General features: G+C 38.0%; 1 protein-coding gene across 2 annotated transcripts in view; it reads left to right on the forward strand.

The window, feature by feature from the left end:
• TRIM37 (tripartite motif containing 37) overlaps positions 1-24,621 on the forward strand; it is a 151,165-nt gene that overhangs the window by 12,292 nt on the left and 114,252 nt on the right. For both annotated transcript variants that reach the window (XM_010861626.1, XM_010861625.1), the window contains exons 4-9: positions 80-196; positions 1,217-1,304; positions 2,380-2,502; positions 4,009-4,132; positions 4,983-5,050; positions 19,138-19,262. In XM_010861626.1, the coding sequence (XP_010859928.1) occupies positions 80-196; positions 1,217-1,304; positions 2,380-2,502; positions 4,009-4,132; positions 4,983-5,050; positions 19,138-19,262 (645 nt within the window). The remainder of the gene's footprint in view (positions 1-79; positions 197-1,216; positions 1,305-2,379; positions 2,503-4,008; positions 4,133-4,982; positions 5,051-19,137; positions 19,263-24,621) is intronic.

Consider the following 24,621-nt stretch of genomic DNA (forward strand, 5'->3'; position numbering starts at 1 on the left):
AGAAAATGATCTTAAATTCCTGAATGAGAGTATACGTGTATATATATATATATATTTCTTTTTTTTTTTTTTTCTCCAGTGCTCCACTCCAGTTACGAGAACTAGTAAACTGTCGTTGGGCAGAAGAAGTAACACAGCAACTTGATACTCTTCAGCTCTGCAGTCTCACCAAACATGAAGAAAATGAAAAGGACAAGTAGGTCCTCAGTTTCTTTGTTCAGGTGTTTCATAGATTGTGCTCCATGCCTTTTTAAATGACATTGAAAGATTCTTTCAGTTTCGTAGGTGAACACTAGGACAGTTTTCTTCTGGTGTGGGTATCTCTGTTTGGAAAGACCCTCTGGCAAGCAGGGGCTGCTCTCTAGTTGCAGCACAAAGGCTTCTCATTGTGTTGGCTTCTCTGCTGTGGGGCAGGGCTCTAGGGTGCGCGGCTCAGTAGTTGCCGCTCACGGGGACTCTACACCTTGGGTTTAGTAGTTGTGCGCCGGCTTAGTTGCTTCACAGCATGTGCAATCCTCTCAGATCAGGGATTAAACCTTTGTCCCCTGCACTGGCAGGTGATTCCTATCCACTGTGCCACTAGGAAAGTCCTTTTTTTTTTATGATGGCCATGCTAATCAGTGTGAAGTAATATTGTGGTTTTGATTTGCATGTACCTTATGAAGATGTTGAGCATCTTTACATATCCATTTGGCCATTTGTGTATATTCTTTGGAGAAGTTTCTGTTTTGTATTTTGCCCATATTTTAATTGTTTTTGTTTGTTTGCTTGGCTAGTGCTAAGTCGCTGCAGTCAAGTCTGACTCCTTGTTGACCCCGTGACTATAGCCCATCAGGCTCCTCTGTCCATGGGATTCTCCAGGCAAGAGTACTGGAGTGGGTTGCCATGTCTTTCTCCTGCTTGGCTAGGGTATTTGTTTAATTATAGGAATTCTTTATATAATTTGGAGATTAACTCCTTACCAGATACAGAATTTGCAGCTATTTTCTCTCATTCCATAGGTTGCCCTTTTACTGTTTATTGTGTCATTTGATAGACAGAGGTTAATTTGATGTAGTCTAATTTACACAAAAGCCATGGGAGTTCATTCTATATTTCCTGAGATAGAGTCATTTAAAATTGACTGACTTGTTTGCCCAAACTTAAGTATTTGTTGTGGTAACTATGTTCCAATTTTAATTAATTTGTAACTGTACTTTTTTTCTATAACATATAGGTGTGAAAATCACCATGAAAAACTTAGTGTGTTTTGCTGGACTTGTAAGAAGTGTATCTGCCACCAGTGTGCACTTTGGGGAGGAATGGTAAGAGGAACAAATTCAGCATATTACTTTTAGTTAGAGTCTTGAAAGCACTGACATTTTTGTTTGATTTAGAAAGTAATATCATTTTACTCTGTTTATAGAATGAAAATTAAATGTATCTGCTTCATAGCAGAATGTATTGTATCTTTTGTTATTCCAGAAAATTTTCTTTTGTGGGAGATTTTGGTGTATGATGTGCATTCCTTACATAAATATTTTAATTGAAAACCTGTAAAATGTATATCTATTTGCAAATCTTCTGCTGTAGGATCAAGGTCTTTTCCTTAATCTGATACCCTGGTCAGTTGATCTGATATCCTGGCTGTGATTTCCAATTCTAGTTTCTTTAAAATGGAACAAAAACTTTATAGGCGTTTGTGAAACAATATGAATGTAGACATTTAGATCTTATGATTTTTTTTTTAATCTTCTTTTCTCAAGTACCTTTCTAATTTATTCATTTGTTTTAGAGACTGGGGGTTCAGTAATGAACACAACAGATATCAAACAGCTAGTTCTACACTCACGTGCTATTGTGCAAAATATTAGAAATAAGTATACAGTGCTAATGAGAGTGAGTGACCATGGGACCTAACACTGTAAGCCTGAGTTAAGTTCCAAAGGATGAGTAGGAGTTACGTGGGTGGAGAATTTGGAGAAGGTGGAGGAAAGAGAATTATTTTTGAATAAGGAGTTTCTTTGGCAAAGGGCTGGTGGGAAGAAGTTTGAGGACATAGAAGAAGGCTAGTACTGACCAAGAGAAGAGTAATAAAAAAGGTAGTGTCAGGTGGTTTTGGCCACGATTAAGGATTTTGTTTCTTTAATGAGTGAAGATTTCTAGATAAGTAAACGTTTTGCTAAAGTCCATTATCTAAAATCTTGAAGGATTTTTTTTTTTTCTGCATGGGCCAAGTGATTTTAAGCAAACTCTGGCCTGTTTTAACAAACAGGCAGAAGATAAAATTCACTTGAAATTATTTACCAGTTTAGTAGTATCTGTAGAGTGTTAAGAAAGGAATGTAAATGTAGATGAGATATATGAAAATGTTCTAAAACTACTCATTAATTTAAATAGCATAGTGGACATACCTTTAAACCTTTGGCGGAAATTTATGAGCAGCATGTTACTAAAGTGAACGAAGAAGTAGCCAAACTTCGTCGACGTCTCATGGAACTGATCAGCTTAGTTCAAGAAGTGGTAAGAATACTACTACTAAAAGATCATTATATCTTTTATAGTTTATAATATATGTACATATATATTTTTCTTTTCTTTTGATTTTTTTGCCGCACCATGTGGCATGTGGGATCTTAGTTCACCAGCCAGGGATCCAGCCTTTGCCCCCTGCATTGAAACAGCATTCTTAAACCACTGGACCACCAGGGAAGTCCCTATAATAAAATATATATTTTTTATAATATAGATCAATCAGATGTTGAACTCAAGATTTGAAAATTTGATAAGATGTAGTTTCTCTCACTAACATCAAACAAGCTGAAGAATTGCATCCAAATTCCTTGCCTGTTTTGAAGTTGGTGCCAGAGAATTGCCTGTTCTTACACAAAAATAGGGAATCAATGAGTGAGTTCAATGAGCCTATTTGTTACAGAGTCAATTACTGACTTCTGAATAGAATCAGTATTGACATGTTATAGTCATTAAGTCATTTATTCTTTGGGAGAGTTTCTGCTACCACATAATGAACAATTTCTGATCTTCTGAATTAGAACTACAAAATTGAAAGAGTAATATTTAACACTGCTCTTTAGATATTGTCTAAGTCAAGAGCTCTGGTGAGTTACTTACCATTTGTGATAATATTTCTATGGGAAAATATAATAAGCATCAAACATTTAAGTCGAAAATATACTTTTGGAATTTATTTTGCTTAAAGTTACCAGAATGATAGTTATTAATGAGGTTTGTGGACCATTCCTAACATAAAGATGTTTTTATTTTACTCATGCAGGAATCAAGATCGAGATTATCATTTTTATAACATTCTTTATACAGAAAATAATGTTTTTGAGTTACATGTGTGTTGCACAAAGTCATTTTGGACTATAAACAAGTTGGATGACTTGCATTTGGCTTTTGTCTACGTTTTTTTCTATTGTTTTCTTTTGATGGCATTTTAATTTGAGCATTAAAGAAACTGTTTTGTTGGTAATTTGACATTCTTACTGCTTTTGCTTATAATAATAAATGTAGGAAAGATTACGTTTTATTTTGGGTGGTGTGCTATTTTAAAAAACTGTACTATGCAGTCTTTAAAAACCTTATTTTTTTCTTTCTGAGCTTAGTTCTGAAAAAAATTTAAAACTTTGTAAACTAGATAACGGTTTTTTAAATTTTTGATTTGTTTTAGGGTGATGTGAACTGACCTTAGTGTACTTTTTGTTTTTGAACAGTGATTTCCTATACGGTTAGGCTTTGTGCTTTATATGTGTTACCTAAAGCAGTTTTTTGTAATTACATATCTTTTCTGTTTAACTGCTAAAATATTATGTACTTTATTATGTTTTAATTGTTTAAAATTTTTTTCTGAGTTTTCTGTTGTATTTGAACAATTAAAAAGTGTTATTGGCTTACAGTTTTTAAAGAGGAAATTAAATGACTTTAAGAATTGCAGTGATAATGTTAAAGTCCATTTACTTCTGCTTGAATAATTCAATTAAAAGTTTTTACCTGTTTATTTTCTAGGAAAGAAATGTAGAAGCTGTTAGAAATGCAAAAGATGAGCGTGTTCGGGAAATTAGAAATGCAGTGGAGATGATGATTGCACGATTAGACACACAGCTAAAGAATAAGCTAATAACACTGATGGGTGAGTTTTCTTGTGTACATGGGGCTTTGAACCTCCTTGAGATACGTCTTAGAAGAGCTAAAGTTGATAAGTTATAGGCTGGGGAAAGATTGCTTTAAAAAAAATTCTGCCTATTAATTGTTCCCTTGTGTCAGTTAACATTACACCAAATTGATATGATTTCTGCTGACATCATGGGATATGCTTCCAGCTCCTCAGATTTTGTGTTTTACAAAGATGGTCTGCTTTGGCAAGCATGCCTGTACTATTATCTTTTATTTTTTCTTAATCATGTAAAGCAGTTTCTTTCTTCCTTTACTATAATAATAATTCATTTATCCCTCCATGTTTCCAGCTTCTTTGAGACCGTTTTCCTCTCTGGGCATTCTTTTTCATAGGTTCCTTTTTATTCAAAGAACATACCTCTTGCTGACATTTATCGCAAATGGTCCACTTACTATATTCTTCTTTTTAGGCCGCTCTTAAATTTGGGGGGAGGAATTATTTCAGAATGGTTGATTGATTAAATACTTTTGTACATCTTTATATTCCTTAAGAAGCAATAACATTAATTTCATGACAGAGTATGTTGTCATTAGATATTTCTTAGAAGGATTTAGTAGAATTACATTGCATTTTGTCTGTTACTGTAGTTAGTGTTGGTTCTGAAATCCTCTTGTCAAAACTACTATAGTTAAAATTCTGAAAAAAAAAAATAAAATAAAATTCTGGGAAATTTTTTAAGATAGCTGTAATGAAGTTTTGCTTACTTGAGATTGATTTCTTATTATTTAATAAGTTCAATTAAAGTCAATTTCATTTTCAAACCAATAACGAGCCTGAATGTTCATCTTTTGCTGTTTCTAAATAGGTCAGAAGACATCTCTGACACAAGAAACAGAACTGTTGGAATCCTTAGTTCAGGAAGTAGAGCATCAGGTAATGGAATATTAAATGACATGAGATAAAGACTTTATCCTTTTTTTATTCATGTAGTTGAAAAGTTTTTTGGTTTTGTTGTTTTTTGACAGTTTATATAAGATCAAAGATCTGTGGATCTGTGTGCTGTACTAGGAATTTTTATGAAATAGGAATCAGCTGATTGAGTTTCTGCATCATGTTTGGGAACTAGGCAAAAAAGATTAAAAAAAAAAAATTTATTTGTTGGTTGTGTTGAATCTTAGTTGCATCATGTGGGATCTGGTCACATAGATTCTCTAGTTTTGGCAGGCTTGGTTACTCTGTGGTATGTGGGAATCTTAGTTCCTAAGACAGGAATCAAACCTGTGTCCCCTGCACTGTGAGGCAGATTGTTAACCACTGCACAACCAGCGAAGTCCCAGTAAAATCAGATTTATTTTGTTTTTGCAAAAATGGAATTATTTTTACAGAGAATGCTGCTGCTGCTGCTAAGTTGCTTCAGTCGTGTCCGACTCTGTGCAACCCCATAGACAGCAGCCCACCAGGCTCCTCCGTCCCTGGAATTCTCCAGGCAAGAACACTGGAGTGGGTTACCATTTCCTTCTCCAGTGCAAGCATGCATGTTAAGTCGCTTCAGCCGTGTCCGACTCTGCGACCCTATGGACAGCAGCCCTCCAGGCTCCTCTGTCCATGGGATTCTCTAGGCAAGAGTACTGGAATGGGGTGCCATTTCTTTCTCCAACCTACTGCATAGTGATGTAGAAATTATGAGATAATGTATGTAAATCAGGAGTATTTTGAAGTCAGTAAAAAACCTAGGTATGGAAGGAGTCAGTTAAAAAATGACTGCCCAAAAAAAAAAAAAAAAAAAGACTGCCCAGCATCTGTAGTATTTGCATCTTAGGCTTTTAATTGCCAAATGAACAGATCATTACATTCATTTCCAGAGTAACAGACTGTAACTAGTGGTCTATAATTTGGTAGGCATTTAGAGACTTTGCAAAGGTCTCTAAATCTGCTGAGTAATGTATAATCAGAGAGGCACAACCAAAACCTATAACCCATGCTAAATTAATTGACAAGCCTTTTTTACAACAGTTAATTATTTGGACCTGTCTCCATACAAGGATAATTAAAAACTACTCAGTCCCATACAAGGAAGATGAATAGGAAAACTACTTACCCTCATGAATTTTGAGCAATAGTTCTTTTGCTCTAAGATCGTCAAAACATTTTACTTCAAATCCTAGATATGAAAACCTGCGCCTCAGATTGTCAGAGAATAGTCAATAGGAATCTAAATCTGTAGATTAAGATCTTCTGACATTGTGACTTAATTGGTGACTTCAAGATACAATATTATTGCTAATTACTAACATGTAGTGATCCTTAGGATAAAATTAGCATTTTTATTTATGAAAAAATTTTTTATTCAATACCAAATAGATAGTAGGCATTGTTTTAGATGCTTGGAACACAGCAGTGAAGAAAATGGCAAAAAAAATCTGTCCTCAAAGACTTTATAATTTTAGATTCAGAGTAGGTGGGGATAAAGTCTATAGTGAATGAATAAATAAAATGAATAAAATGTATAGATATTTGATATATTTATCTGTCTTGAATTTGGTTTTTGAGATTCTTTAATTCTTGTGATACACAGCTGTTTCATGCGATTGTTCTCTTAATTATCATCCTGGGGATTCCCTTCATTTCTTTTTTAGGTTAAATACTGTGTTTCCTGATTTCCATGGCTTCCTGCTCTTGATTTACACATTTGTTTTGGAATCACACTTCCTCTGTGGCTTTTATGAAAGAGTAATCAGAATAAATGTTTTGAGACTACATGTCTGAAAATATGTTTATTCAATCTTTACACTTGATTGACAGTTTGGTAGAATTCAGTACATAAATATTTATATATTCTTGTTTTTCTCTTCAGTGTTCCATGCTGCGTCATTGGTGGAATCTTACTTTACTGAGCAGGGATTGAACCTAGGCTGTTGGCAGTGAAAGCATGGTGTCTTAACCACTGTAACTACTGGCCTGCCAGGGAATTCCCCAGTATTCCCATTCTTAATTGTGCATGTTGTTCTAGAGAACAGATTTTCCCCTCCAGAGAACAGTCAAGCAGCCTTCTGCTGGAATGATGGGACAAATTTTTTAAACCAGCTGTAGTGGAGTAGGGGTGGGATCTGGGGATCTGTGCACTTTTTTTTTTTTTTAAACAGTGTTGTTGAAGGATAATTGACCCAAAAAATAAGCTGCATGTATTTAAAGTGTACAATTTGATAAATTTTGACAAATGTATACCCCTATGAAACCATAGTCATGGTAGTAAGTTTATTCCTCCAGAATTCTTTGTGCCTCTTTATAAACTCTGGTTCTGCTTCTTCCAATACTTCCCTCTCCAGGCAACCCCCAATCTGCTTTCTGTTACAGATAAATTTGCCTTTTCTGGTGTTCAATATAATTGGAATCTGACCTAGGTTCGAACGCTGGGTTGGGAACATCCCCTGGAGGAGGGCATGGTAACCCACTCCAGTATTCTTGCTCAGAGAAGCCCATGGACTGAGGAGCCTGGCAGGCTGCAGCCCATGGGTTCACAGAGTTGAACGTGACTGAGTGACTAAGCATAGCACACACGTTTTATGTTTGATTTCTTTTACTCAGCAGAATTATTTTACAGTTCATTCATGTATCAATCAGCCAGTTCAGTTCGGTCGCTCAGTCATGTCCAACTCTTTGCGACCCCATGAACTGCAGCATGCCAGGCCTCCCTGTCCATCACCAGCTCCCGGAGTCCACCCAAACCCATGTCCATTGTGTCGGTGATGCCATCCAGCCATCTCATTCTCTGTCGTCCCCTTCTCTTCCTGCCCTCTATCTTTCCCAGCATCAGGGTCTTTTCAAATGAGTCAGCTCTTTGCATCAGGTGGCCAAAGTATTGGAGTTTCATCTTCAGCATCAGGCCCTCCAATGAACACCCAGGACTGATCTCCTTTAGGATGGACTGGTTGAATCTCCTTGCAGTCCAAGGGACTCTCAAGAGTCTTCTCCAACACCACAGTTCAAAAGCATCAATTCTTTGGCGCTCAGCTTTCTTTATAGTCCAACTCTCAGGTCCATACATGACCACTGGGAAAACCATAGCCTTGACTAGACTGACCTTTGTTGGCAAAGTAATGTCTGTGCTTTTGAATATGCTGTCTAGGTTGGTCATAACTTTCCTTCCAGAGAGCAATCATCTTTTAATTTCATGGCTGCAGTCACCATCCACAGTGATTTTGGAACCCAGAAAAATAAAGTCAGCCACTGTTTCCCCATTTATTTGCCATGAAGTGATGGGACCGGATGCCATGATCTTAGTTTTCTGAATATTGAGCTTTAAGCCAACTTCTTCCCTCTCCTCTTTGACTTTCATCAAGAGGCTCTTTAGTTCTTCTTCACTTTCTGCCATAAGGGTGGTGCCATCTGCATATCTGAGGTTATTGATATTTCTCCCGGCAATCTTGATTCCAGTTTGTGCTTCCTCCAGCCCAGCGTTTCTCATGATGTACTCTGCATATAAGTTAAATAAGCAGGGTGACAATATACAGCCTTCATGTACTCCTTTTCCCATGGGCTGCAGCCTGCCAGGCTCCTCAGTCCATGGGATTCTATGTTTGGAACCAGTCTGTTGTTCCATGTCCAGTTCTAACTGTTGCTTTCTGACCTGTATATGGGTTTCTCAAGAGACAGGTCAGGTGGTCTGATATTCCCATCTCTTTATTGACTATGCCAAAGCCTTTGACTGTGTGGATCACATGTATCAATAGTTCTTTCCTTTTTAATAGCTGAGTTGTATTCCATTGTGTGTATATGCCACAATTTATTTTTCCATTCAGCTATTTATGGTCATTTGTCTTGCTTCTTTTTTTTCTATTGGCATATAGCGAATTAAGAATGTTGCGATAGTTTCAGGTGAACAGCAAAGAGATTCAACCATAGATATACGTGTATCCATTCTCCTTGGTTTGCTTTCTGGTTTTGACTTTTACAAATAAAGTGGCAATGAACATTCATTTACAAATCTACATGGACATATATTTCCTTTTCTTTCGGGTCCACCTAAGATAGAATGGTCGGAGAAGGCAATGGCAACCCACTCCAGTACTCTTGTCTGGGAAATCCCATGGACGGAGGAACCTGCTTGGCTACAGTCCATGGGGTCACGAAGAGTTGGACAGGACTGATCAACTTCACTTTCACTTTTCACTTTCATGCATTGGAGAAGGAAATGGCAACCCACTCCAGTGTTCTTGCCTGGAGAATCCCAGGGATGGGAGCCTGGTGGGCTGCCGTCTATGGGGTCGCACAGAGTCGAACACAACTGACGTGACTTAGCAGCAAGATAGAATGATAGACATATGATTCAGGTTTTAATAAATGCCATCTATTTTCCTGAATAGATTGTATCATTTATATTTCTGTCAGTAGTCTTTGAGAGTACTAGTTTCTTTACATTCTTGTTAACGTGTGATGTAGTCAGTCTTTAATTTGAGGTATTCTCATAGAAGTGTAATAATATTTCATTATCGCTTTATTAGGTTGGGGCAAAAGTAATTGCAATTTCAGACCGTGATTTTTAAATCATTATACCTAGGTTCAAACACGTTTTTATTAATTAAAATAGAAATCATTACAATCAACACATTTTTGCCAACAAGAAATAAGTTTGTTTATTCCTGTAGTGTAAAAATCTGTGCTTCAGGATTCAACGAACTCTTGAAAAGCATTTTCTGCCTCCTGTTGGTTGAGGAAGCATTTTCCCTGCAAAAAGTTGTGAAGATGTTTGAAGAGGTGGTCGGCAAGAGGTCAGGTAAATATGGTGGATGAAGCAAAACTTCATAGCCCAGTTCATTCAACTTTTGAAGCATTGGTTGTATGATCTGCAGTCAGCCATTGTTCTGGAGAAGAATTGGACCCATTCTGTTAACCAGTGCTGGCTGTAGTCATTGCAGTTTTTGGTGCTTCTCATCAATTTGCTGAGCATACGTCTCAGATGTAGTGGTTTTGTTGGGATTCAGAAAGCTGTGGTAAATCAGACCAGGAGCAGATTGCCAAACAAGTGACCATGATCTCATTTTGGTGCAAGTTTGACTTTGGAAAGTCCTTTGGAGCTTCTCAGTCCACCCACTGAGCTGGTCATTGCTAGTTGTATAAAATCTACTTTTCGTCACACATCGTAATCTTTGAGAAATGGTTCATTGTTACGTAGAATAAGAGAAGACAACACTTGAAAAATGACCATTACTTTGATGTAAGGTCAGTTCACGAGGCACTCAGTTATCAAGCTTTTTCGCCTTTCCAATTTGCTTCAAATGCCAAACGACTGTAGAATAGTAAACGTTGAATTCTGTAGCAACTTCTCTTGTAGCTGTATGAAGATCAGCTTTGATGGTGGCTCTCAATTGATTGTTGTCACCTTCCAATCGCCGGCCACCATGCTCCTCGTCTTCAAAGCTCTCATCTCCTTTGCAAAACTTCTTGAACCACTGCTGCTCTGTACATTCATTAGCAGTTCCTGGGCCAAATGTATTGTTGATTTTGCAAGTTGTCTCTGATGCTTTATAACATGACCCATTTTGAACTCGAATAAAAAATCACTCAAATTTGCTTTTTGTCTGACATCATTTCTATAGTCTAAAATAAATATACAATAAACTGCAGTAAATCAGTAGCAAAAAAAAAGAAATGAGCATTAAAGTGATGTGTAGCATAATGACATTTGTTTAAGAATGTATTCCAATATCAGATGATAAAGTTTAACAATGCAAAACTGCAGTTACTTTTGCACCAACCTAATAATTTACATTTGCCTTGTGACTAATGATGCTAAGCATCCTTTCTTGAATTTATGTGTCATCCATGTGTCTTCTTTGTTGAGGTATCTGTTCAGATCTTTTTGTTGTTATTCAGATCTTTTGGCCATCATTTTATTGCCTTGTTTGTTTTCACTGAGTTTTGAGAGCTCTTTATATAGAAAACTAGATATAAGTTCTTTATTAGATAGGTGCTTTGCAAAGATTTCCTTCACGTCTATGGCTTGTCTTTTCATTCTCTTAGAAGTGTCTTTTGAAGGGAAGTTTTAAATTTTAATGAAATGTAATTTATCAGTTTGTTCTGCTATAATAGCTAAGAAATCTTTACCTAACCCAAGATCACAAATATTTTCTTGTATGTTTTCTTCAAGAAGTTTTATAGTTTTAGGCTATATATTTAGGACTTTGATCCATTTTGATCTATTTTTTGTGTATGAGGTATGGATCCAAAGTAGTCTTTTTGGTTTAATTTGTACATGTATGTGACTATCCAGTGGTTCTAGCACCATTTGTTGAAGGCCAGACTTTCTTTACTGAATTGCCTTTGCATCTTTTTCAAAAATTAATCCATGTACACATTACCTACTGATTTGTTTTATGCCACCACTGCACTGTTGCTTTTTATAATACTGTTGTAAAAAGATTACTGTTGCTTTTTATAATAAAATAAAGTAATAAATAATAAAGTAATAATAAAGTAAATAATAAAATAATAAGTAAATAAAAATAAAACTAAATAAAAAGTAAGTAAAAGTAAATAAAAATAAAATATTAAATAATAAAAAGTAAAAAGATATAAAAAGATTACTGTTGCTTTTTATAATAAAATCAACCCTGAATATTCATTGGAAGGACTGGTACTGAAGCTGAAGCTCCAATATTTTGGCCAGCTGCTGTGAAGTGCCAGCTCATTGAAAGAGACCCTGATGCTGGGAAAGATTGTGAGCAGAAGGAGAAGAAGGTGACAGGATGAGATGGTTGGATAGTATTCCTGACGTGATGGAGATGAGTTTGAGCAAACTCTAGGAGATAGTGAAAAACAGGAAAGTCTGGCGTGCTAACAGTCCGTGGCCTTGCAGAGTCAGATATGACTTAGCGACTGAACCACAACAAAAAGTGTTACCTCTCTAACTTTGTGCTTCCGGTTTTTAGAAGATTTTTTTTTTAATCATCATATGAACTTTAGATTCAGCTTTACAGAGAGATTTAACATTTCTACCAAAAAAAATTTTGGTATTTTTTTTTCTTTAATACTTATTTTTTTTAGCTGTTTTGAGTCTTAGTTGCAGCAGGTAGGCTCAGTAGTTGCCATGTGTGGGCTTATGGCACGTGGGATCTTAAGTTTCCTGACTAGGGTTAGAACTTGAGCCCCTTTTATTGGCAGGTAGATTCTTAACCCCTGGACAGCCAGGAAGTCCCATGTTTTGGGGTTTGGTTGGAATTACAGTGGATCAATATAGCAACTTGAGGAGATGTAGCATTTTAACAATACTGAGTCTGTTTCATGAAGAAGGCTCCATTTATTTCAGCAGTGTTTCGTAACTTTTCAGGGCACAACATTTTCACATTGTTGGATTTTTTGGTATTTCAGAATTTTTGGTGATAAAGGATGAGTTTTCCCCCCAGTATTATTATTTTTGGGATATAGTTGCTGTACAGTGTTGTGTTAGATTCTGCTGTACAGTGAGGTGAATCCACTATATGTACACACATATCCCTTCCCTCTTGGACCTCCTTCCCATCTAGGTCACCACAAAGCATGGAGCAGAGCTCCCTGTGCTATATACACCAGGTTCCCAGCTGTTACATAGATACATATATCAATCTTAATCTCCTACGTTGTGACCCCTGCCACTGGTGTTCATACATGTGTTCTCTATGCGTGTCTCTCTACTCTTGCCTGCAGAAAGGTCCGTCTGCACCATTTCTTTAGATTCCACATATGTGGGTGATACCTCATTGTGGTTTTCACTTGGATTTCTCTAATAATTACTGATGTTGAGGATCTTTTCTCATGCCTCTTGGCCACCTCCTATATTGTTTTTGGAGAAATGACTGTTTAGGTCTTGCACCGATGTTTTGATTGAGTTGTTTGTTTTTATAATATTGAGCTCCAACAAGCTGTTTGTATATTTTGGAGATTGGTGAGTTTTAAATTAGGCCTTCTTCAGAAGAAGAAATTGTGTAGAACTGGTAATGTTTCTTTCTTAAATGTTTGTTAGAATATACCAGTGAAGCCATTTGAATCTTGTTTTCTTTGTGGAAAGAAAGAAAACAGGAAGTTTTCAGTTTCTTTATAGATATAAGGCAGTTTTTATGACTTCCCCAGCAGTCAAATGTTTAAGACCCCCATGCTTCCACTGCAGGGGGTACAAATTTGATCCCTGGTTGGGAAACTAAAATGCATTCCTCACAACATGGCCAAAAAAAAAAAACCAGGGCATTTCATGTTGCCTTCGTCTTGAATGAGCTTTCATAATTCTGTCTTTCAGGGAATTATTCTCTTTCATTTGAATTTGCTGAATTTGTTGACATAAAATTAATAGTAGTCCCTTATGGAGAAGGCAATGGCACCCCACTCTAGTACTCTTGCCTGGAAAATCCATGGACAGAGGAGCCTGGTAGGCTGCAGTCCAGGGGGTCGATAAGAGTCGGACACGACTGAGCGACTTCACTTTCACTTTTCTCTTTCATGCATTGGAGAAGGAAATGGCAACCCACTCCAGTGTTCTTGCCTGGAGAATCCCAGGGACGGGGGAGCCTGGTGGGCTGCCGTCTATGGGGTCGCACAGAGTCGGACACGACTGAAGCGACTTAGCGTTAGCATTACCCTTTTAATATTTTAGAACGCAGTGGTGTTACTTCTCTTCTTCCTGGTATTGGTGATTTGTGTCTTCTTTCTTTTCTTCCTGATCAGTCTGACTAGAGTATATTGAATTTTGTTGATCTTTTCAACTAAGTAGTGGTTTTGTTTTTTCTCTGTTGTTTTGCTGCTTTAAATTCTGTTGATTTTTATTTTGATCCAATTGCTCAGTTGTGTCTAACTCTTTGCGACCCCATCAACTGCAGCACGCCAGGCCTCCCTGTGCATCACCAACTCCCGGAGTTTAGGCAAACTCATGTCATTGAGTCGGTAATGCCCTCCAACCATCTCACCCTCTGCCATCCCCTTCTCCTGGAGTCCTTCAGTCTTTCCCAGCATCAGGGTCTTTTCCAGTGAGTCAGTTCTTTGCATTAGGTGGCCAAAGTACTGGAGTTTCAGCTTCAACATCAGTCCTTCCAATGAATAATCAGGACTGATTTCCTTTAGGATGGACTGGTTGGATCTCCTTGTAGTCCAAGGGACTCTCAGGAGTCTTCTCCAACACCACAGTTCAAAAGTGTCAGTTCTTCAGCACTCAGCTTTCTTTATAGTCCAGGTCTCACATCCATACATGACTACTGGAAAAACCATAGGCTTGACTGAACAGACCTTTGTTGGCAAAGTAATGTCTCTGCTTTTCAATATGCTGTCTAGGTTGGTTATAGCTTTTCCTCCAGAGACCAAGTGTCTTTTAATTGCATGGCTGCAGTCACCATCTGCAGTGATTTTGGAGCCCCCAATAATAAAGTCTCCCACTGTTTATCCATCTATTTGCTGTGAAGTGACGGGACCAGGTACCATGATCTTTATTTTCTGAATGTTGAACTTTAAGCCAACGTTTTCGCTCTCCTCTTTCACTTTCATTAAGAGGCTCTTTAGTTCTTCTTCACTTTCTGCCATAAGAGTGATGTCATCTGTATATATGAGGTTATTGATATTTCTCCTGGCAGTCTTGATTCCAGCTTGTGCTTCATCCAGCCCAGCGTTTCTCATGATGTACTCTGCAGAGAAGTTAAATAAGCAGGGTGACAATATGCAGCCTTGCCTTTCCCAATTTTGAACTAGTCTGTTGTTCCATGTCTAGTTCTGATTGTTGCTTCCTGACCTGTATACAAATTTCTCAAGAGATAAATCAGGTGGTCTGGTATTCCCATCTTCTTTCAGAATTTTCCACAGTTCATTGTGATCCACACAGTCAAAGGCTTTGGCATAGTCAATAAAGCAGAAATAGATGTTTTTCTGGAACTCTCTTGCTTTTTCGATCATCCAACGGATGTTGGCAATTTGATCTCTGGTTCCTCTGCCTTTTCTAAAACCGGCTTGAACATCAGGAAGTTCACGGTTCACGTTTTGTTGAAGCCTGGCTTGGAGAATTTTGAGCATTACTTTGTTAGCGTGTGAGATGAGTGCAATTGTGCGGTAGTTTGAGCATGCTTTGGCATTGCCTTTCTTTGGGATTGGAATGCAAACTGACCTTTTCCAGTCCTGTGGCCACTGCTGAGTTTTCCAAATTTGCTGGCATATTAAGTGTAGCACTTTCACAGCATCATTTTTTAGGATTTGAAGTAGCTCAACTGGAATTCCATCACCTCCACTAGCTTTGTTTGTAGTGATGCTTTCTAAGGCCCACTTGACTTCACATTCCAGGATATCTGGCTGTAGGTGGGTGATCACACCATCGTGATTATCTGGGTTGTGAAGATCTGTTTTGTACAGTTCTTCTGTGTATTCTTGCCATCTCTTCTTAATATCTTTTGTTTCTATAAGGTCCATTCGATTTCTGTCCTTTATTGAGCCTTTCTTTACATGAAATATTTCCTTGGTATCTCTGATTTTCTTGAAGAGATCTGCAGTCTTTCCCATTCTATTATTTTCTTCTATTTTCTTTGCTCTGACCACTGAGGAAGGCTTTTTATCTCTCCATGCTATTCTTTGGAACTCTGCATTGAAATGGGTATATCTTTCCTTTTCTCCTTTGCTTTTTGCTTCTCTTCTTTTCACAGCTATTTGTAAGGTCTCCTCAGACAACCATTTTGCTTTTTTGCATTTCTTTTTCTTGGGGATGGTCTTGCTCCCTGTTTGCTGTACAGTGTCACAAACCTCTGTCCATAGTTCCTTAGGCACTCTGTCTATTGGATGTGGTCCCTTAAATCTATTTCTCACTTCCACTGTATAATCGTTAGGGATTTGCTTTAGGTCATACCTGAATGGTCTAGTGGTTTCCTCTACTTTCTTCAATTTAAGTCTGAATTTGGCAATAAGGAGTTCATGATCTGAGCCACAGTCAGCTCCCGGTCTTGTTTTCGCTGACTGTATAGAGCTTCTCCATCTTTGGCTGCAAAGAATATAATCAGTCTGATTTCAGTGTTGACCATCTGGTGATGTCCATGTGTAGAGTTTTCAGTTTAATTTGCCCTTTCTCCCCTAAAATGTTAGGATTGAAGTTGCAGAGGATTGAAGCTGGGTTATTGATTTGAGACCTTTCTGCTTAAAGCACATTCTTACATCCTTTGTGAGTTCTTTGACACATGGGTTCTGCAGAAGTATGTTACGTAGGTTCCAAATATTTGGGGATTTTTCTGATAGTCTATAATGTCAGGTGAAGTTGGTTGATATTGATGTTCAAGTGTACTATAACCCTGTGGATTTTTTTGTCTCCCCTGTTTTATCAGTTATTGACATGGGGGTATTAAATTTTCAGCAATAATCCCATAATTTGTTTATTATGGCAGTTGTATTGGTTTTTACTTCATGTATTTTGAAGCCATATTAGTAGGGGCATAAACAGCTAAGATTGTTATATTCCCTTGATGAACTGTTTCCATTATCACTGTGAAAGACCTTCTGTTTTCTTTCAAATCTAGTTTATTTGATATTAAAAAGTCATTTTAACTCTCTTTTAACTAGCGTTACCATGTCATATCTTATTCTATTGGTTTTCTTTTAATGTATTTGTTCCTAAATGTGTCTCGTAGACAATATACAATTGGGTCTAAATTTTTAACCCTTTCTGACAATCTTTCACTTTTAGCTGGTATGTTTAGTGTGCTCATTGATTTGCTAAAGTTTGAATCTACTATCTTACTGTCTGTTTTCTTTGTTCTGCCTGTTCTTTGTTCCTTTGTCGGTTTTTTTTTTTTTTTTTAATTTTTTGGTTATTTTTGGGTTGAGTATTTTTTTTATTTTGTGTGTTGTCATTAGGTGATGACACTGTTATTAGTGATAGTAAATGTAAATGGATTGGACTTCCTTGATAGTCCAATAGTTATGAATCCACTTGCCAGTGAAGGGGACATGGGTTTAGTCCCTGGTCTAGGAAGATTCCACATGCCATGGGGCAACTTAGCCTGCATGCCACAATTACTGAGCCTGTGCTCTAGAGCCCAAGTGCCACAGCTACTGAAGCTTGCCCACCCTGGCACCCATGCTCCACGACAAGAGAAGCAATGAGAAGCCTGTGCACTGCAACTAGAGACTAGATCTGCTCACTGCAAGTAGACAAGGCCCGCACACAGCAATCCAGTGTCCCAGTGCAGCCAGAAATAAATAAAATGAAAAAATGAATTTCATAACCAATCAGCCTAGGAACAATATAAGAAAACACAGTTAAAACCCAACTCTGTTGCAAATAGAAATGCCAAAATCTTAAAGTACCGGCAAATCAAAATCAGTAGGATATGTAGTAAAACAAAACCAGAAAGCAAGACTTGGTAGAGTTAAGCAAAGGAATGTTGCATTATCAGAAAAGTCAGTTGATTGTAACTCAAGAGACTGGAGGCTAAAACCACAAGAACATGTAAGTAAAAATAAATAGAACGATACTAATTTTAAAAATAACATTCAGTTATATTTGATCCTCATTCATTGCCAAATTATTCAGGAAACTAAGAGTAGAAAGAACTACCTTAACCTTATGAAAAATGTCCGTATTAAAGTCTACCTTTGGAGGAAATGAGGTCAAAGGGATACACATAGTATACATTCAATAAATATTTGAATAAAAGTTATAAATTTTGGTATTTATCATGATATCGATTATGTCATATCATTATTCTTGGTGAACTATAAGCAACTACCTTTTAAAAGGTAGTTGTAGTGGGTTTTACGAATATCATCCATTTGGCACTTGATAGTGTGATAGTGTGTTAGTTCGGAGAAGGCAATGGCACCCCACTCCAGTACTCTTGCCTGGAAAATCGAATGGACGGAGGGGCCTGGTGGGCTGCAGTCCATGGGGTCGCTAGGAGTCAGACACGACTGAGCGACTTCACTTTATTTTTTCACTTTCATGCATTGGAGAAGGAAATGGCAACCCACTCCAGTGTTCTTGCCTGGAGAATCCCAGGGACGGGGGAGCCTGGTGGGCTGCCGTCTGTGGCGTCACACAGAGTCGGGCATGACTGAAGCGACTTAGCAGCAGCAGCAGCAGTGTGTTAGTTTGCTAGGGCTTCCGTAACAAAGACTAGGAGGCTTAAACAACAGATTTATTTTCTCAGTGTTCTGGAGGCTGGTAGTTCAAGATTAAGATATTGGCAGGTTTGGTTTTCCTTGAGACCTCTGTCTTTGGTTTGCAGATGGCTGCCTTCCCTTTATGTCCTCTGAAGGACTTTTTTCCAACTGTAGTTACACTCTGAGGTACTAGTGGTTGGGGTGCAACATATGAATTTAGGGAGGGGATACACTTCAGCCCATAGCAGGTATTTACAGAGCTGTGTCACAGCTTCATGGTTGATGTAACAAACCTAGCAAAGCAAGCAGCAGTAGATATGACTCCAGTTTTACACAACAGACTCTTAAGCCACAAAGCTGATGTGTGGCGGGACTGGGACTTTAAACTGGTGGCTTGAGTACAAAATCATAGTCTTTTAACTACCATGCTGATTTTGCTAAAGTTGAATGTCTCACTTTTTACCTTTAGTTTGACTTAATGTTTCCCAGATTGATAGAGGTTAAGACTTTTTTTCTCAGTCTCCTGGAGTGAAATTTGAGAAATCCTTGTTTGAAAGTCATTGACTTCTAGAGGTTTGTTCATTTATATATATAATGGCTTCACTCTACCACTCTAAAATATACATATATAAGATATACAAATATATTGTAGTTGCTTAGAATTGGATTTATGCTAATATACAGAGAGAGGAAAATACATTAAAATCAAATATATTTACTGAATAACTTTACTGTTACAATGGGAATCAATAAAACTAGATCCTTTACTTATCCTTAACTTTCAGACCCACTTTGAAAGAATCATTGTATTTTTCTTCATGTCATTTTTTTCAGTATATAACCAAAATAACTTCCATTTCCTTTAAGGATCTTGGGTGTGCCAATGCATAGTAATTTTGTTTATTCAGACTTTTTTTTTCCCCCTCACACAGTTGCGGTCTTGTAGTAAGAGTGAGTTGATATCTAAGAGCTCAGAGATCCTCATGATGTTTCAACAAGTTCATCGAAAGCCTATGGCATCGTTTGTTACCACTCCTGTTCCACCAGACTTTACGAGGTACGACACTTTTTTTTTTTTTTTTAAACTTTATATGCAAATGCATATACTTAGTTTCAAAAGAATGCTATTACTGGGGACTTGCTGGCAGTCTAGTGGTTAAGACTTCCTGCTTCCACTGCAGGGGTGTAGGTTCAGCCTCTGGTTAGGGAACTAAGATGCTGCATGCCATGCAGCCAAAAAGTTAGAAACAAAGAAGGAATGCTATTGCTGACAACTTGAACTCAGATAGTTCTCCTTGACCAATAAGTCTCCATTTCTTTGTGAATTAACAAGTCAGATATAATATTTATATTCTGTTCAAGCACTGAATATTATTAAAAGGACTAGGTATTTGCTATTGTAAAATAGATTTGAGTCAACTAAGAATGTTCGTTAATATTCTAAGGCTAACTCTGTGATAGTGTGGTCAGCCATTTCAGTTTTGAAGATTCCTTTTCTGAAGTGTTCCCCCATTACCAGTGGAAGGTAACAAGTGTTGGCATAAATATCACATATTAGGAAAACGCTCTTACAGTTCAAAGTCGGGTACATGGATGTCCTATATCAGAGCCAGCTGAAGTGTTTCTCCAAAATGCAAATTCCTAGGCTTGTTCCCTGACAGTCTGTGGAGACAATATTTAGGAAATAATGTTGAGCACCCTGAGTAATTCTGCACTAAAGTTTAGGAACCATTGATGGAAGTAAACTCCTATGGTAACACCACTTGCAGCAATTTCTCAGGCAAGCAACTCTGCTTGACTTCTTGAGTTTCAGGCTCTATCACATCTAGTGATTGTTTTGATTTCTTTTTCCTTTCTAATTGCCCAAGGAACTTAGAACCCCAATAATCTTTCCTTTCACTACCTTCTTTTTTGGGTAATGATAGAAGGAACTGACATTGGGGTTAGGTGGGGGAGGTAGGAGAGGCATTTATAAAGCAAAAACCACCAAGAAATATATTTTTTTTAATCTGATAAGGAGTTTTCCCTGGGAAAAGGTCACTTTATGGCCCTCTGCCTCGCCAATAAACCTTACTGTCTTACTGGAAAATTTGGCTTTTAACTGTTATTTTTATTAGAAACTCAATTTATGATTTACAGTATAGAAGAAGCAGGTGTTCATCTGTTGCAGAATAGATCAGCAACGCAGAGAGAGCCAAATAAGAAAGTCTATGGATATTAAGTTATGGAGGAAACTTTAGGTATGCAAAGCATTGGTGATTGTTTCTAAGCTTTGAGCTCAGGGGACTGATTACATCCCATCGGTTGATGATTTGTGATAAAGCCACTGCTAAGTCACTTCAGTCGTGTCCAACCCTGTGCAACCCCACAGACGGTCGCCCACCAGGCTTCCCCATCCCTGGGATTCTCCAGGCAAGAACACTGGAGTGGGTTGCCATTTCCTTCTCCAATGCGTGAAAGTGAAAAGTGAAAGTGAAGTGGCTCAGTCGTGTCCGACTCTAGCGACCCCATGGACTGCAGCCTACCAGGCTCCTCCGTCCATGGGATTTTCTAGGCAAAAGTACTGGAGTGGGGTGCCGTTGCCTTCTCCGTGTGATAAAGCCACAATGGAGAGTAAAAGGTCATTAAACAGTTAGTTTTATTGAGGTTGCTGAGGGTTGGACATGACTGAGCGACTTCACTTTAACTTTTCACTTTGATGCACTGGAAAAGGCAATGGCAACCCACTCCAGTGTTCTTGCCTGGAGAATCCCAGGGACGGGGGAGCCTGGTGGGCTGCCGTCTATGGGGTAGCATAGAGTCAGACACGACTGAAGTGACTTAGCAGCAGCAGCAGCAGCAGTGTTATTTATAATCTTAAAGATCATCTCTGTGCTCAGCACTGTTGGAAGTGCTACATAGGAGACATGGAATAGGAAGTAATAATCTTACTGGATATATATTCCATATTAAATGGTAGAGATTGTATATTAAAATCAAATATTTGTTACTCAATTATATCAGAAATTCTAAGATGAAGTCTAGTTAGCTACTGGTGTGGTTAAGATGACTTCATAGCCCCGAAAGGAATTGTGTAACACCTTGAAAGATACTTAGAATTTCACTAGGCAGAAGAGAATAGGATATGTGTGTATGAACAAAAATATGAGGATGTGAGAAAAGCTGCTTTATTTGGAAGTCAGCAGAGAAATCATTTCAACCGGAATTTGAATGGCTATTTTGTTTTGGGGCATTTAAGTCCTCCCTGAGCAGGGAAAATACAGTTCTCAGTCCATAAAGAGTTTTAGTTTCTGGGAGTACTGGTCAACTTGGGATGGAAAACTAGTTTTTATGTAGCTGACCAGTATGTTTTCTTAAGGGAAAATGGATACTAATACCGTTCTTCCCTTTGTTTATTAAGTTATGATGAAGTCTCTGGTCTAAAGATTTGCAAATCAGTATTTTTCGTATTATTAGACTAGAGGCGTTTTGAGGCTAGCCTCTCCATATTCCATGAAGTTTCACTGATGTCATCGTGAGACACATCTAGTCATCATAAAGACCAGAGTAGAAGAGGTATAGAAATGAAAGCTTGAGAAGACAAACCTGTGCCTAATTTGCAGGCGGAATGGTAACACCATCATGATTGTAGATGACCACTGAATGAGTGAACATAATGTGAAAATACTAATAGTTAAAGGTGGTTGAATTGGTAGAATTAGTTTAGCAGTCACTGTGACTTTGTATGTTTGTATAAAGAATGCAAAAATAAGTTTTTGAGCAAGTATTTCTACCAAATTACAAAAATTTTTCAGAAAATGTTTGTAAGTATTTCATCTATTCAGTGAATATTTGAATGCCAGCTATGTCCCAGGCATGTGCTGGGTACATGTAGAGAGCACAATAGAGAGTTCTTATTTCTTCAGTTATGATTTAGTGAAAAAGATAAGTGATTGAGGCAGTAATAAAATAAAATGTGATCATTGTTGACAGCTGAAGTGTATGTGTCCTGTTTTAATGCTTCCCTGTAGCACTGATGTTACATGTGTCTGAAAAGTTTTCAGTGAAAAACTATATGTATGTAGGAGTACATCACAGTACCCTAGGATTGATCATTGTTCTCTGTGCTCTGAATGTTATTTTTTTCTCCCTCTTAGTCAGTAAGCTTTAGCAACCTATATGCTTTAACTTGTGGCTCAGGGGGTGCAGAATCTGCTTGCAATGCAGGAGATCTGGTTTTGATCCCTGGGTCTGGAAGATCCCCTGGAGAAGGGAATGGCTACCCAGTAGGATAGCCCAGTAGGATATTCCTACTGGTAGGAATACCAGTAGGAATTCTTGCCTAGAGAATTCCCTGGACTGAGGAGGCTGGGGGGGCTACAGTCTATGGTGTCACAAAAAGTTGGCCACCACTTAATGACTGACATGCTTTAACTTGGGCTTCCCTGGTGACTGAGACTGTAAAGAATCTGCCTGCAGTGCCGGAGACCGAGATCTTATCCCTAGGTTGGGAAGATCCTCTGTAGAAGGGAGTGGCTACCCACTCCAGTATTTTTACCTGGAAAATTCCGTGGACATAGGAGCCTGGTGTGCTACAGTCCGTGGGTTTGCAAAGAGTTGAATATGACTGAGCAACTAACACTTTCAGTTTCTTGTTTTAGCTTGTAAGCTTTCAGCCTCACACGATTGCAAGTTAGCCGTGTCATCTCCATCCTCTGTTTATTTTGTGTTTGGGAGAGCCCTTTGGCTATTAATGACTGATTAAAAATATGACAGTGGTAGTCTGTTCTGAGAACAAAACAATAATAACAAAAACGAAATATATCACAGTGGATATTAAGGACATGGTGGAAGAAACAGTATGAAGATCAGCAGGCAACTGGGAATTGGTTGAAGTCTGTAGACTTTATAAAGGATGTTTAATGGGAGAACTGACCAATATTTGTGTGGTCAGAAGTTGCACAAAATTATAGCCCAAAACATATTATTAATATAGTTAGTAGTTAGTGTTAGTTGCTCAGTAAGGATTAACTAGACAAAAGAATCTAGTAAAGAGGATTGTGAGTCTTCTAACCTAGGAGAACAACAGCCTAGGGCTATGATTAGGCGTGCTTAACAACAGCAGGATACTAGCTATACAGTTAACAGTTTCCAGGCAAACTATATCTTATATCTGCTTATGAAAAGTATGTGAGCTATTTAGCTATATTTATCATAAAATAGCTGTGAAAAGAAGAGAAGCGAAAAGCAAAGGAGAAAAGGAAAGATACAAGCATCTGAATGCAGAGTTCCAAAGAATAGCAAGAAGAGATAAGAAAGCCTTCTTCAGCGATCAGTCCAAAGAAATAGAGGAAAACAACAGAATGGGAAAGACTAGGGAATCTCTTCAAGAAAATCAGAGATACCAAAGGAACATTTCATGCAAAGATGAGCTCGATAAAGGACAAGAAATGGTATGGACCTAACAGAAGCAGAAGATATTAAGAAGAGATGGCAAGAATACACAGAAGAACTGTACAAAAAAGATCTTCACGACCCAGATAATCACAATGGTGTGATCACTGACCTAGAGCCAGACATCTTGGAATGTGAAGTCAAGTGGGCCTTAGAAAGCATCACTACAAACAAAGCTAGTGGAGGTGATGGAATTCCAGTTGAACTATTCCAAATCCTGAAAGATGATGCTGTGAAAGTGCTGCACTCAATATGCCAGCAAATTTGGAAAACTCAGCAGTGGCCACAGGACTGGAAAAGGTCTGTTTTCATTGCAATCCCAAAGAAAGGCAATGCCAAAGAATGTTCAAACTACTGCACAATTGCACTCATCTCACACGCTAGTAAAGTAATGCTCAAAATTCTCCAAGCCAGGCTTCAGCAATATGTGAACCGTGAACTTCCTGATGTTCAAGCTGGTTTTAGAAAAGGCAGAGGAATCAGAGATCAAATTGCCAACATCTGCTGGATCATAGAAAAAGCAAGAGAGTTCCAGAAAAACATCTATTTCTGGTTTATTGACTATGCCAAAGCCTTTGACTGTGTGGATCACAATAAACTGTGGAAAATTCTGAAAGAGATGGGAATACCAGACCACCTGATCTGCCTCTTGAGAAATTTGTATGCAGGTCAGGAAGCAACAGTTAGAACTGGACATGGAACAACAAATTGGTTCCAAATAGGAAAAGGAGTTCGTCAAGGCTGTATATTGTCACCCTGTTTATTTAACTTATATGCAGAGTACATCATGAGAAACGCTGGACTGGAAGAAACACAAACTGGAATCAAGATTGCCAGGAGAAATATCATTAACCTCAGATATGCAGATGACACCACCCTTAGGGCAGAAAGTGAAGAGGAACTAAAAAGCCTCTTGATGAAAGTGAAAGTGGAGAGTGAAAACGTTGGCTTAAAGCTCAACATTCAGAAAACGAAGATCAGGT

The sequence above is a fragment of the Bison bison genome, unplaced genomic scaffold (genome assembly GCF_000754665.1).
Source record: "Bison bison bison isolate TAMUID 2011002044 unplaced genomic scaffold, Bison_UMD1.0 scf7180017864472, whole genome shotgun sequence".
Classification (NCBI taxonomy): Eukaryota; Metazoa; Chordata; class Mammalia; order Artiodactyla; family Bovidae; genus Bison; species Bison bison.